We start from the raw sequence: 15,447 nt of genomic DNA on the forward strand, positions 1-15,447 counted from the left end.
CATACTCTGTTCTAAGCTTATTCAGAAAAACAGAATGGGCTCTCTCTCCCTAGAAAGCCAGAAATCTCTTATACTCAGGGTTGGGCTTTCAGCCGATATAAATCTGCTCTTTCTCCTAGCCATGCTGGAGAGGTACTATGACCCACATTTGACGATGCCAAGTTGGTGCCTGTTACAGTGTTGGGTGCTAGTGGGGAGCAGAGATGACTAAGACACAACTCTTGCCCTTCAGGAACCAGTAGTCCAATGGTGTTGCCTCTGGTCTTGGAGACTATACCCTATTGCTTTAAGTTCAGTCTCCTGAATCAACCTAACCACTCATCTCCTCTTTTACACTACTCCAGCCATTCAATCCCTCTTCCTTCTACTTCCTCCCCCTTGCCCATCTCAAATATGACTCTTTTCTGTTTAGCTTGAGTGAGCTGGCTGGAGGTACCAATAATCAAGATTACGAGCCCAGAAGGAGGAACAAATCAGAGCCATTTTTTCCTCAACTAGCAAAGATTGAGGAAATGTATAGCCTTACTCCTGTTGTCAATTTTTGTTTTTCTTTAATGTAAGCCATGCTCAATTGTATTTCGAATAACTTATCCAGTTAAAAAAAGTCAATCAACCAAAAATTGTTTGCTTTCAACTTGGGAGAAGAAAGATGGGCTAAACTAGTTCTTAATAGCTTATCATTTGCTGCCAGGCAAAATTTATTCTACTCCCCTCAAGTAGAAGGAAGTTGAAGACTTACTGGGGTCAGTCATGGTGGTAAAAATTTTAGGGCAGTGGCACATTTTATCCTTATAACTATAGGTTATGTTAAATTATTAGCCTGTTCTTTGAGGCTAAAATAAAAAGCACCAGTTGAGAAGCGTAAATGCTTTGCCAAAGTCATAGAGGTAGGAGGTGTCAAAGGAAGGTCCATGCTTTTAACTAGTGGGTAACACTACCTCCTACATCCATGAACATATATGAATAGTATACAAAAAACCCAGATGATAAGCAAAGAAAAGGGGAGATTAGAATGTTGTCCATGTGATACCAGGCTCATTGCTACATGAATAACCATAATCACTGCAGGATCTTGAGTATCAGTGTCATTGAGTTTTCCAGCTCTTGAATCTTCATGTTGTGAATTCATTTAAAATAAATTTACTACAATAACAACAGAAATCAGTCTGGAGTTTGTTTTCAGGACACTCATTCACCAACACTTATAACAAAGCTCCTGGAGGGCAGGAACTTTGTTCAATTAGTCTTTATATTCTTTACAGTATAATAGACCTCTGGTATATTTCTAATCAAAATACCTCCCTATAGTCAAAGAGCCCCCAAATCCAGATGATGTGCATTTATTTCAAGCAATATCTCCTGGAGCAGTGCTTATCACTGTAAAGGACTCAGGAGGGTGCCTGGGTCTACTCCTCCGCCGGCATTGCTCTAGTTGGCTCCATCATCATCAGCACAGCAACTACATTTATTGAATGCTAACTGCATACCAGTGATTTATATGCAGTCACTCATTTAATCCTCACAATATTATGAAAGAGGCAGTATTACTATCCCTATACTCTTTTGAAGAAACTGCAACTCAAAATGGTTAAGAAATTAATCAAAGCTCAAAATAAAAATGGTGGAGCCAGAATTCAAAATCATGTTTGTTTCACTCCTTTCAAATACATCTATGGAGCACCTACTACACGCCAGAACTTTGGTTTCAAAATTTAAAAAATGAGAAAGCGCATGCAGCATAAAGCCACACCCCACCTCATTGTTACCCCCACACGTATGTCTGTACCACCATCTGAGTCCCTTCTAAGGAACCAATGTTATCAGTTTTCTGGGACCTACAATTTCAGGTAGGAATTTCCCTTCTAGGTCAAACCATGTCATGATTAGTATTTCCCACCTTTCCTAATAAATAGTTCCTGACTTCTTTGAGGATTTTATCTTAAAGAAATCGGTCATTCAGTCCCATTTCACAGCTGGGGGAAAATGTCCTTGGGAAACCAGATTAAGTTTTATCTGAGATGAGGTTATTGCCAAAGAGGCAAGTAGGTTCCTTTAAGGTTAATAGCATCTTTACCACGAAGCCCCTATCTTTCTAGGAATAGTAGCTCTTATTGATCCTCATACATAGGATTTCTATGTTTCCCCTCCATCTCTTTCTCAGAACCAAAGCTCTCTCTCTGACTCCAGAACACAAGGTCATACAACAAGGCCTTGGGACTTCCTTGTGGCTCTGGCATCAAGATCTTTGTTATTCTTTCCTTTTCTCAGAATATAATCTTTAGTGCTCCTTAGAGTTAAGGAGGGGGGAATTTTGTGCCCATAATATCTCGAATGGTTTTATGAAAATTAAGAAATCAGAATCAGAATCTGAACCAGCTGTAAATTTTTCCTTTGGACATTTGGTTCCTTGGCAATATACTTCCTCTTCCTCTCCTTTCTGGGTGGTGATTAGGAGGATATCTGGCTGTTGAAAAAAATGCAAACAAAGGAGCATGGGACCCAGGGGAGCAGGACGGTGTGCTGAATAGAAGGGAGCTATGGTCTAGACAGCATGAGTCCTGATTTATTATTTCTGGTACTTTCTCCAGGGTTGTTGCCCAGAAGTTTGGCTGCATATCCACAGATTTGGATCATATGTCAAAATATCACTTCTGATATTGTAACCTTTGTTAAAATTATTATAGGGTACATTACTAGCTTTCACATGACATTCCTTTATTTAAAAAAATTACATAACAACTTTATTGAGACATAAAATTCACCAATTTAAAATGTGTGTGTGTTAGAATAGTCACAAAGTTCTGTAACCATCACTGCAGTATCTTTTAGAACATTTTCATTACCTTAAAAAGAAACTCTGTACCCATTAGCAATCACTCTCCATTTACCCCCAACTTCCTTAGTTCTAGGCAGCCACTAATCTACTTTCTGTCTCTATAGATTTACCTATTCTGGACATTTCATATAAATGAAATAATCTAATATGTGGTCTTTTGAGTCTGGTTTCTTTCCCTTAGCAAAATGTTTTCAAAACAACAAAATAAAAAATAAACAATCAAGAATACATTAAACTAAGAAGCATCTGCACAGCAAAGGAAACCATCAACAAAGTGAAAAGGGAAACTATGGAAGAGGAAAATATATTTGCAAGCCATCTATCTGATAAGAGGTTAGTATCCAAAACATATTTAAAAAAAACTCATATAACTCAATAGCTAAAAATCCAAATAACCCAATTAAAAATGGCAAAGGCCCTACACAGACATTTCTCCAAAAATACACAAAAGGCCAACTGGTACATGAAAAGATATTCAACATCACTAATCATTGGGGAAATGCAAATCAAAACCACAATGAGATATCACCTCACACCTGTTAGAATGGCCAAAATCAAAAAAACAAGAGATGCTGGAATGCATGTGGAGAAAAGGGAACTCGTGTGCACTGTTGGCGGGAATGTAAATTCATACAGCAACTATGGAAAACAGTATGGAGGAAAATTAAAAACAGAACCACCATATGATCCAGTAAGTCCACTTCTGGGAATATGTCCAAAGGTAACAAAAACACTAACTCAAAAAAGATACCTGTACAATCGTGTTCATAGCAGCATTATTTATAATAGCCAAGAAATGGAAACAACATAAGTGTCCATCAATGGATGAATGGAAGAATGTGTATATACAGAATGGAATATTATTTAGCCATAAAAAACAAAGAGGTGGTAACCTGTGACAGCATGGATGGACCTTGAAGGCATTACACTAAATGAAATAAGTCAGACAGAGAAAGACGAATACTGTATGATCTCACTTCTCACTTATGTGTGTAATCTAAAACAAGAAACAAACCAAACAAACAAACTAAATAAAAAAGAGGTTAAATGGGAGGCAACCAGAGGCAGGGAGTTGAGGGAGGGAAAACTGGAGGAAGGTGGTCAAAGGTACAAACTTCTAGTTATAAATAAATACTAGGATATAGCATACATGATGACTATAGGTAACACTGCTGTATGATATATAGGAAAGTTGTTAAGAGAGTGAATCCTGAGAGTTCTCATCAAAAGGAGAAAATTATTTTCCCTTTATTTTCTTTTTAAAATTGTGTCTTTATGAGAAAGTAGATGTTAGCTGAACCTACTGTAATCATTTCACAGTATATGTAAATTAAACCATCATGCTGTTTGCCTTAAACCTTATATAATGACGTATGTCAATTATTTATCAATAAAACTTGGGAAAATCATACAGTTAATAAAATTTCATGACAGAGAAAAAAATGTTTTAAAAGTTCATCCACTGTATTGCATGTATGAATACTTCATTCTTTTTTTACTGCCAAGTAATACTCCATTGCTTGGATATACCACATTTTAGTTATCCATTCCTTGGTTGATGGACATTTGGGTTTCCATTTTTGGGCTATTATGAATAATTCTGCTATGAACATTTGTGTACAAGTTTTTGTGGGGACAAATATTTTCATTTCTTGGGTATAGACGTAGGAATGGAATTACTGGGTCGTGCGATCACTCTGTGTTTAGCCTTTCAGGAATTGCCAGATTATTTTCCAAAGCAGCTGCATCATTTCACACTGCCATCAGCAATGTATGAATGTTTCAAATCTCCACATCCTTACCAACATTTATTTTGTTTTGTTTTTTAAATTATTGTAGGTATCCTAGTGGGTGTGAAGTAGTATTTTATTGAGGCTTTGATTTGCATTTTCCTGATGACTAATGCTGTTGAATGTCTTTCCATGTGCTTATTGGCCATTTGTATATCTTCTTCAGAGAAATGTCTATTCAGATCTTTTGCCCATTTAAACTATTGAGGTCTCTGTCTTTTCATTATTGAGTTCATCACTTTTTTAAATTGAGCAAATAAATACCATAAGCTCCACAGTCAGTAAAATTCACCCACATTATCATGTTATTTAAAGTACACTGTAGTATGTAAAATGTGGATATTAGTGATAACTATTGTCCATGTATTCCAGAGCTCTCATCCCATTCATGACACAGATGAAACATTTCTATTTGATCATATTAGCATGTGTAAATTAGGAAGGTCCTAAAACACTAATTAGGTTTTGTCAAGCTTTGATTAAAATATGGCTTGATATAGTGATTTAATAAATGATTTGGTCATTACAGTAGTTGAAGAAGATAATAAAACTTTTCATGTAAGTAAAAATGGAACAAAATTGTTATAATAAAATTCATTGATAGTTTCAAGCTATAGCTTATTTAAGTTTTACTTCTATGTATATCTAATTATTGAGAATACATTACAAAAAATTTACCGAAGTTCCTACTAGATAAATCAGAGGTGAGAATTATCTTCTCTTCCTACAAAGTGTGGTCTCTTGCACAATAGCAGTGACTAAAATAAATGGTGCCAAATTTTTGTAGAGAGTCTTGTTTAATTCAGAATATAATTAAAATCTCATGTAGCTTTATTGGTTTTAGTATCCAGCAGAGAAAAAATATTGAAACTCCAAGAGATTTTGAATTAAATAGCTACAACAGTTTTGTTTTATTAGTTCTGACTGTGTGAAAAAAAATTATAAGGACAACTTTGGAAAAAATCTAGTTCTTTTAGAGCCCCAGATGACTTTTAAAACAATAAAGCAAACTATAAAACCTACAAAAGTGATATTAAAAATTATGTAGTTCAATAAATGTGACATTCACAAATGTGGTTGTAATTTTTTTTTAACTATAGCAAAATGAACATGGATCTAACAATTGGATTTAGAAGAGGTAATGTTACATAGCTTAACAGAATTAAGTGCTTCAATTTGCTTGTGAGGATTATGTAGCTGAGTTGGAATGTTATACCAGTCCATGCCTTTTAAAATCTCCATCTACCCCACAGGGTCTGTGGCTTAATCAAAGAGAGGGATGATGCTGCCTTTTCCTGTATTAGTGGTTATTTCCTAGCATTTTAATATTTATTTTTAGAAGGTTTGTAGATTTAGATCTTTTTCTTTGTTGGCTGAGTCATGCACAGCATAACCTATAAACCCATACTTTTTGAAGTCCCAATTTTTGAAGACCCAAACATAACTTTTGAAGGCACCTTTGTGCTTCAGAAAACAATAACTGTCCTTTCTTTGTTCCCGTATCCTGTCTCTGTCCTTGGTATACAGTAGAGCAGACTTTCAGTCTCCTAGCACCTGCCCGAGTTCCCGATGTGATGAGAATAATGACTGATAGAGTGGGCACAAAATCAGACCAGAACACAGAAGGACCAGTGATTCACAAACAGCCCTCCACAGGTGGTTTCTAGGGGCAAGGCATTACCTAAAATTGGATGCAGATTTAATAAATGACTCAGAAAATTTTTACCTTAAAAAATGAGACAGCACTTTCATTTTTTAACATATAAAATCATAATTAGAGAAGCTAAAACTAATACAGCAAACAGCTGTATACTTTTCATTTAAATTCACCATTGAATAATTTTCTAATTTGGTTTATCTCCCTATACATGTATGTGTATGTGTGTGTGTGTATGTGTGTGTGTGTGTGTGTGAAAGTAAATTGCAGATATGCAGATATCATGACTCTTTATCTCTAAATACTTTAGCCTGCACCTCCCAGGAATAAGAACATTTTACCCACAATACCAGTATCACACCTAACACAATGCACATTAACTTAATAATTTAATCTAACATATAATTCATATTCGTTTTTTTCCTATTATCTCCCCAATGTCTTTTATGACTATTAAAAAAAACCCAGAATCTAATCAAGCAAAGTAGTATTATGAGATCTTGTGATAATCCTTATCCTCAACAATGTTTCACTCAATGGTTTTGTTGCCCAATGATGATTCTTTCTTGAATGTTACATTTTCTGATTTTATCAATCTACTTTGTTAGCTGGCATACTTCCAGCTTTATCATTTGCCATCCCTTTATCTCTCTGAGTATCACTATGGAGAGTAATACTATGAGCCGTTATATTCAGTGGGTTACAATCTATAATGTTCCTAATGCTTAAATTACCCCAAATTCGGCCAATGGAAGACCTTTCAAGGCAGTTCCTATTTTCTTGCTGTGGTTTCTCCAACAAAACGCCTCTACCTCACCCTGTACTTTTCCTGCCTCAGACCCAGAATCAACTACTTCTTCAAGGACCTAGCAATAGTATAACAGGTCATACATCACATGGTTTGATTCTCCAAATCTTCACAAAGCATAAAGTCCATTCTCCATCCAACTCCACCTCTCTCTTCACAGACAGCCAATGTTACTAGTTTTTTGTGTATCCTTCCAGAGTTAGTGTAATAGAGCAAAGACACAAATGAATATTCTTATCCTCTCCCAAGTTTTAACTCAAATGATAGCATACTACACTTCTGTTTGTAGCTGTCATTAGATTCCGAAAGATGCCTGTGACCCCACCACAAAAGTATCAGGACCCTTTAGGATAAGCCCCAAATGTTTCAGATGAGAGAAAAAGCTCAGGGAGGGTGACTTGACTAAAGTTGGGCTGACAACCCTCACATGCCATTACCTGAACTTGGAAAACTTGTCTTTCTCTAGGCTTTCTGACAACTATTCATCTTTCAAATATCACTTCCTTGGGGAACCCTTTCCCTTCCTTAACATACCCTCCTCCAGCAACTAGGTGATGTCTCCTTGTTATAAGGTTTCAGATCATTATTTACTTCTCCTTCCTAGCACATACATAAGTCACACTGTATTAAAATTTGTTTCTGCCTCCGTGAGGACAGGAACTACCTCAGTCTTGTTTACTGCTAGCACACAACAGTTGCTCAACAAAAACGTGTGGACTGTAATTCGAAATCAGAACATCCGTCTTTCCATTCCACTCTTCTTCCTACTAAGATGCGCTGCAGCCGGAGAAACAGTGCCAAGATGTAAATTAAATATCTCAATAGAAAAAGTTGGGTAGTCTTTTCAGTGACACGATTAATGGAGGACCTTAGCAGAAACCGCTCACCGCGAGGTGTGACGACCGCAGGAGGGCGTCAATCAAGAAAATGCCCCTTTGCCCCGCAGGCGAGCGGAGCTGCACAGAGCCGAAGCGACACCGGGTAGCTCCACGGCTTCAATAGAAAACATGTGCAAACCGGCAAAGCGGGGCTGCGAGCAGCTGCGACACCCTGGACGCGGGGTAAGGGACATGGAGCAGCCCCCACTGGGTCGGAGAAGATTGCACTGGTTCTGCCCGGCGCCGTAGGGCCCAGGTCTTCCCTTGATTCCTACCCGAAGCAGTTTCTGTCAGCTTCCCCATGGAAGTGCCTGAGTCCGGGGCTCACAAATGAAACAGGTGGAGCGGCCGGGTCCAGAGCACCCTAAGTCAGTCGTCCTTATCCCACTGGGACACAGCTAAGGGCCATGGACTTCTCTCCTGAGAACTGCCCCAGAAACCCAGGGCACTGTCTCCTACCACAAGCTCCGGAGACACGCCAGACAACAGCCCTTGCCACTGTTACTCCAGGCAGCGCGCCGACCAGGGAGGGTACTCTCAGGCTGCTTAGGCTTGGCTCTGCCAGTGGCCTCTACGCCTGCCGCCTGAGTCCAGTTGCCGCCACTCTGGGCCCCCAGGGTCCCCGAGTTTCGGCAGAGATGCCTCCCGGCTGGAGCTAGGACCGCATGAGGCCGCGTTCCAGGCAGCTGCTTTCCTCGCGTCTCCCTTGATTGACGCGGCCCTGGGCTTCCTTCGAGGGCGTCGCGGGCCAGGGTGCCTGGAGCCCTGAGCGACGGCGGCGGCTGGTCACCGGGGCGCAGGGTCCTCGCAGGCTGGGACCAAGCGCGTCTGCAGGGGCGGAGAGCTGGGCCGGCGGGGCGGGCCGAGGGTGGGGGCGGGAGGCAGCTCCCGGGACTCTGCGCCATTGGCCGCAGGGCCCGGCGGCAGGAAGGGGCCAGAGAGCGCGGCCCCACCCCGCGGCCGGCAGAGCCTATCGCCGGGAGCGCGGAGCACGGATAAATGTAGCGCCGCGGCGCGGGCCGGCAGCTCTCCGAGGGGCCGGAGCGCAGCGGAGCCATGCAATACCCGCACCCTGGGCCGGCGGCGGCGGGGGGCGCCGTGGGAGTGCCGCTGTACGCGCCCACGCCGCTGCTGCAGCCCGCGCACCCGACGCCGTTCTACATCGAGGACATCCTGGGCCGCGGGCCCGCCGCGCCCACCCCCACCCCTACGCTGCCGTCCCCCAACTCCTCCTTCACCAGCCTCGTGTCCTCCTACCGGACCCCGGTGTACGAACCCACGCCGATCCATCCCGCCTTCTCGCACCACTCCACTGCCGCGCTGGCCGCCGCCTATGGACCCGGCGGCTTTGGGGGTCCTCTGTACCCCTTTCCGAGGACGGTGAACGACTACACGCATGCCCTACTCCGCCACGACCCCCTGGGTAAGGCGACCGGGGTCACGGCGGGGCCGAGCCGGGGCGGCAGCGAGGAAGGCGCCACCCGGCAGGTGGCAGCGCCCAGGAGGCGGCGGGGGCGGAGGGGGAGGCAATAGAAAGTTGTGGCAAAAGCGATCGAAAAGTGGCTCTCGGGCGCGCGCTAGGACAGAAGGAGCGGGTCCGGCGGCGCGCGGCGGGGGCTGACCGCACCGTGACTCAGATTGGTTTTCCTGCACCTTGCAGGCATCGGGGCGCGCGGGCGCGGGCGAGACCTCTGGCGCTGCTGCGGGGGCTGGAAACTGAAGGCAGTTCTGGGGCGCGTGTGTTGCGCAGGGTGGGGCCTGTGGGGCCCCCGTAGCTGGAGGGACCGGGAGGGAGTGCCAAGACGCCCGCGCCGGCCCCTGCGGGGCAGGGATAGTTGGCTGGGCCCCGGTGGTTACGGGGGCTGGACCTGGTTCAACAAGCTTGTGTAGTGAAAGAGCCTGACCCTTTCCGTTCATACAGGAAATCTTGAGTTCTCGATAGGAGTAAATCTGGTTTCAGAAGCTGTTAAGTGTTTTCCTGGCTGCATGAAGCAGACCCTTCCCCCGGAGTAGTGCACGCTGCTGATTATTTTATCGACATCCTCAATACAGACATATTCAGGAAACACTCGACTTCTGATAGCCGGGATCCGTTTTTCTGATATTGTTCATTTCCTCTGTGTGGGATGTGACTTTATGGCAGCTAAAATAACCAGTTGCTTCCTTTTTTTTGAGGCTGTTTTGCACCGGTCTGAAGCCTGACGTAAGCAAAATCTCGAAAAAAAACAATGCCAGCTTTCAAATTGTTTAGGGACAGGCCCGAAGACCCACGGACGGACGGAGAGACTGATGCGCCTTTGAAATAGAAGGGCAGCACTGACACACTGGGCATATAGAATTTGGAGGGCTTGTCCCCTTAGAGCGCAGCCTAAGAAATAAGCCACCCGTGATCCGGGCTCCAGATGTAAGAAAACGGGGTTCTTGCTTTGGGCTACCAGATTTTTAAACTTATATTGTTACTGGTAGCTTCAGTAGGGACTGGAGGTAAACTAATGTCTTAACATTCTAATATCTTTATTACGGTGAGGCCTCTAGCCCAGCACTCCACACTCCTTCCTCATAGCTAGATTAGAAGGGGATTACAGTTTAGTTTTTTTTTTTTTAAGTTTTATTTTTGATTCCATACTCGAGGGTTTGGTGCGGCAGCCCCAGGGTGGCTCTCTTCTGCTGGGGCGGGAGCGGGACCCTTAGCTAACGTTTCAACAGAGCGCGCCATGGGTTTCCTTGGGTTACTGCTGGGACTGCACAGGAGGAAGCAAAGGGTTTTTGACGATAGACCAACAGGAAACACATTGACGGAAATGTTGCCATAGCCCACGGGGTGGCTTTAACTGGCCGCCCCCGCGGGCCGGGTGTGAAATCAGAGGAGGCCGCGGCACCCTCCAGCCGGGATTGGAAGCTCCCCTCGCGGCCTAACGCCGCCGTCCGGCCCGAGGGCTTCCGGTGCAGCCAGGCGCAAGGGGCCCGGGTCTGGCTCCCGCTGTCGGCCCCTGGCCGCGAGTGCCTTGGGTAGCGTCCCAGCCAAGTTCAGACCAACATAAAACACACTGGGGCATTGGGAAAGGGCGGTTTACCAAGGGAAAGTACCTAGAGGTGTGAAAAGTTGTGTATAAATTCGAGAGCTACTGGTTAAAGAGGGTCATGGTATATTAAGCTCAGTACTTTTGGGGATCAAAAGATTTGTATATTTGGGTCTAGCTGTGGGTGTGATAGTTTTGTGTGTATGTGAGCGTGTAAAGGGCGACCTGTGTTGTGTGTATGGAGCGTGGTTGTGTTACTTAGGGTGTTTCTGTGTCTCTGGGTGTGTAGGTGTATTGGTGGGAGTGTGTTGTGTCCAAGTGTCAGTGAGTGTGTATGAATGTGTCTGGTTGGGTGTTCTCCTGTGTCCCCTCTGCCACTTTTGTTAGCCCCAGGGCCAGGCCTCTCCCTGGTGGTCACTAACCTCAGCTCTTGCTGTCCGCAGGTAAACCCCTGCTCTGGAGCCCTTTCTTGCAAAGGCCTCTGCATAAAAGGAAGGGCGGCCAGGTTAGGTTTTCCAACGACCAGACCATCGAGTTGGAGAAGAAGTTTGAGACCCAGAAATACCTCTCCCCGCCTGAGAGGAAGCGTCTGGCCAAGATGCTGCAGCTCAGCGAGAGACAGGTGAATGCACCTGCAGGGCAGGTTCGTGGGGCGCGGGGCCCGGGGCGGAAGAGGGACTTAGAGCTCCCAAACCCGGCGGCGCGCGCCTCCCGCCGTCCAGCGCCAGGAGCCCTGGCTGCCCCACAGCTCCCCACCGGCCTCGTTTCTCCTCAGGTCCCTCGGGATTCTCGGCTCTGGTTAAGTTTTCTCTTTCTCTTTCCTGTAGGTCAAAACCTGGTTTCAGAATCGACGTGCTAAATGGAGAAGACTAAAGCAGGTATGGACATGGTTCTGTTTCTATGGAAATAAATATTTTTTATCATGTTATCTCTATGCAAGGCCTGTTGTGGGTTGTATGCAAAAGTCATTTGAGAGACTATTTAACCTCTTCACCTTGATTAAAAAGGCAAATAGTCCTGCTGAAATTCAGGATGAGTTGTTCAGGTGGCAGTAATGCTAAAAGCACCTAATGCAGTTCCTATATCAATTATGCTTGGTTTTCACACACTGGCTAGTAAAACTCCTGGCTAATTGTTTTATAAACCCCATATGTTGTTTATCTAATTAACGCAGGAAAGGTAAAGTAATTGACAGTAAATGACTTAAGCAGTTATCTTTGGGAGAAAATTGTTTCTTTTATTTACACAGCCATAATAAAACCAGGCAGAGCTCAAGGGTAAATACAAGGAAATAAACACTTTTAAGTCTAGTTAGCATTGTTTTTTAGAAGAATATCAAAGAGTTTAAAAATTATTTTCCATCTAATGCCAGTATTTAAAATGAATATAAAACATGTAGAGAATAGCCAAGCCTGTTTGGAAAGCAGCTTAAACTTTCTACCAGTCTTTCTTCCAATGACCTTGTTACGCAATGTGCGATAAAAAGTAAAGGCTAATTCAGTTTTTAAAGAAGCTCTATTGACTTAAAGCTAAAGTTTTGTTTTTGATGTCTTAATCTGAATGTCTTCCCCAAAGTTATCTGACAGTTGTCAAGTCGTTCATTTGCCAGTATATATACAGTTCATAATAAATAAAATGCCTTTGAAGCAGTAATATGAGTGAGGAAAGTGAAAGCAGTGTGCATTTTTAAATTAAGTGATCAACTTGCTCATTAAAAACAAGATGGTGTCACAAAGAATGCTTTGAAATAATAAAATTCCCATAATTTCATTATTCTAATTAAAATAACAGATTCCCTTTCATTCTCTGACCTTGTACATATATTTAGTACATAGTTGCAAGCCAGGTGAATGTATTATTCTATAGTCTTGCTTAAAAAAACCTGTAGCAGTATGTAGTATTTCTATGTAGTGTTTATGTCCATTTTAGACAAACAGTATTGAAAATTCACTACTTTAGTTTTTGGTCAAACGCTCGACTGCACCTTACCAGGGACTTTAAAAATATGTAATAGAGGTCCAGAAATTTCCCCCAGCTTTTAAGAAAATTGTAGTTAATTGTCTCCCTTTTCAGTTGGCAGCATTCTTCCAGTTATGCATTTTTTTGCTATGATTTTTAAAATATGTTACATATATTTATGTGTGTATATGTTTACAAACTTACTCCAGAAAAAATAGATGAAAAAGGATTCAATGTAATGATTTTGAAATGTTCTCCTTAATTCACTGTTTAGCATTCATGTTTTTTAAACATCTAGAAGACCCCATTAATTGGCAAGACTGAAATATTTGAAGAATGAAGATGGTGTGTCTCTTTAGTGATCTGGTTCTCTCCCCCTACTCCCCAAACTTTTAAGAAACTGAAACCATGGGTCTGGGCTGGAGTTGTGTTCATTTTACATGATATATTTTAGTTATATTTGTGACTCGTTGTTCTTATGAGTAAGACTACAGCTAATAGGTACCAAAATTCAAAATTAAAGATGGTAGAGGATGAAAAGACATTTTGATTTATCCCTTATTTCTCTGTAGTTCATGATCCTACCCTTCATTTCCATTTTCATACCCTTCATTCAGGAGAACCCTCAAAGCAATAAAAAAGAAGAACTAGAAAGTCTGGACAATCCTTGTGACCAGAGGCAAGACTTGCCCAGTGAACAGAATAAAGGTGCTTTGGATAGCTCTCAATGTTCACCCTCTCCTGCCTCCCAGGAAGATCTTGAATCAGAGATTTCAGAGGATTCTGACCAGGAAGTGGACATTGAGGGTGATAAAGGCTATTTTAATGCTGGATGATGACCACTGACATTGGCATGTTTAGAAAACTGAATTTGGGAATAACATTTGCCACAGAAAATCTCCATAGATAGACTGGAAAATTATATGAGAAAGGGAATCAATTTTTTGGTGTTCTGGAAACCTAAAATACATGGTGCACTGGCTAAATAACAAACTCACCACTGAAACCTTAATTTTGACTTAAATGGTTTGTGTACTGGTTTTAGGTTGTATGGTAAAGGGATTCTTCACTGATTAAATTTACCTGCTTTTAAAAAAAGTAAATTGTTTTTCCTATTTATAAAAAGTAATTGTGAACTTTTCTGTTAAAATTTTAAATTATAATTTTAAATATTTTAATAAGAACATCTTGAATGCTTTTTCTATAATCTGTATCCTACATCCCAGTTAATGCAAGAGCAAAGGTGCAACCCAAATCCAGAGGTATGCCTTGGAAAGGGGGTCCACATTTCAGGCAGTGCTGGAATATTTTTAGAAAGGAAGATTCCTTAATTTTATATTACATTCTTATACTGCTGCCTTAAATCCAAAATGATCTCAGAACTTCTGTCTCGGGGATATGTGTTCCTTTTGTCAGAGAGATATAGTTGTTAAGAATCTCAAATGCTTGTTTTGCACTCTCAACTTAGTACCTGTTTGACCAAGGTGTTAAGGGAAGAATACAGTCCAATTCAAGCAGAGAAACTGACTCGTCCGTGACTAAAATTAATCACAGATGAACTAGAAGTAGCAGGTTAATTAAATGTAAGTAGACTGTAGATATTGTTTTATATCAAACGGTGTTTATAATGTGTATATATGATTGTTCGTTGTAAAGAAAAAAAAACCTCAGCCAAAATGGTGTTGTGTTTTGTTTTTTTAAGTGAATAACTTCTGTATAAAATAAATCTGTCGATGGGGACTACTGACCTCGTGGGACCTCTCACTGTTTGGTTAAAACAAACCCACACCTTTTCTTAAAGCGCCCCCGGGGTGCCTGGCGCCGTGCTGGGCGGTGGGGCGCGCGCGGGTCGGGCTCTGGAGCCTCAGGCCGAGCGTCTCGCTGGGGCTTTAGCAGCTCGCAGCGCCCCCGAAGCGCGGTTCTGGGCCGCGGCCCGCGGGGAGCCTAGAAGTGGATTTGGGCCTTTTCTGGGTATTTGAGCGGGGGCCGGGTGTGCGTGCGTCCGGCGCAGGGGGCGGCTCCGGCCCGCGGACCCTGGGCCCAGGGCGCGGCAGGCGGCGGGAAGGGCTCTGGCCCAGGCGCGGAACACCGGCCGCCCTAGCGCCATCGATTATCCTCAGCTCCCGGGCTGGCCCCGGCCGCCGGCCTTGACCGGCGTGAATCAACAGTGCGTCATTCTCTGGCGGCCGAGTCCGGGTAGGGGGGTCCGCTGGGTGGAGGGAGACCCTGGCCGGGAGGGCCGGGCAGATGGTTCGCGCTACGACGGCGGTTCTCACGCTTCCCTTCAGATTCACCTGCAGAGCTTGTGGAAACTCATCGCTGCCCTTGGCCCCAGAGTCTGATTTGGTGGGTGTGGGCTAGAACAGGGCACTTGGGCAAGTGCCCAGGTGATGTCAAAGCTGCTGGGCGCGGGGCCGCGCTTTGAGAACCACTGTTCTGCGGTGATCCTCGTGTGGAAGAACCTGGTGGGGCCCTCAGTCCCCCATCACTCCTTCCTCA

At 43.4% G+C, this 15,447-nt stretch overlaps 1 protein-coding gene across 1 annotated transcript; it reads left to right on the top strand.

Moving 5' to 3' along the window:
- The first annotated feature begins 8,984 nt into the window (after positions 1-8,984).
- HHEX (hematopoietically expressed homeobox) lies at positions 8,985-14,630 on the top strand. Its single transcript, XM_036880146.2, has 4 exons — positions 8,985-9,392; positions 11,433-11,611; positions 11,817-11,867; positions 13,566-14,630. The coding sequence occupies exons 1-4, from the start codon at positions 9,026-9,028 to the stop codon at positions 13,782-13,784; spliced, it is 816 nt and encodes a 271-aa protein (XP_036736041.1). The 5' UTR covers positions 8,985-9,025; the 3' UTR covers positions 13,785-14,630.
- The last annotated feature ends 817 nt before the right edge of the window (positions 14,631-15,447 follow it).

The sequence above is a fragment of the Manis pentadactyla genome, chromosome 8 (assembly GCF_030020395.1).
Source record: "Manis pentadactyla isolate mManPen7 chromosome 8, mManPen7.hap1, whole genome shotgun sequence".
NCBI lineage: Eukaryota > Metazoa > Chordata > Mammalia > Pholidota > Manidae > Manis > Manis pentadactyla.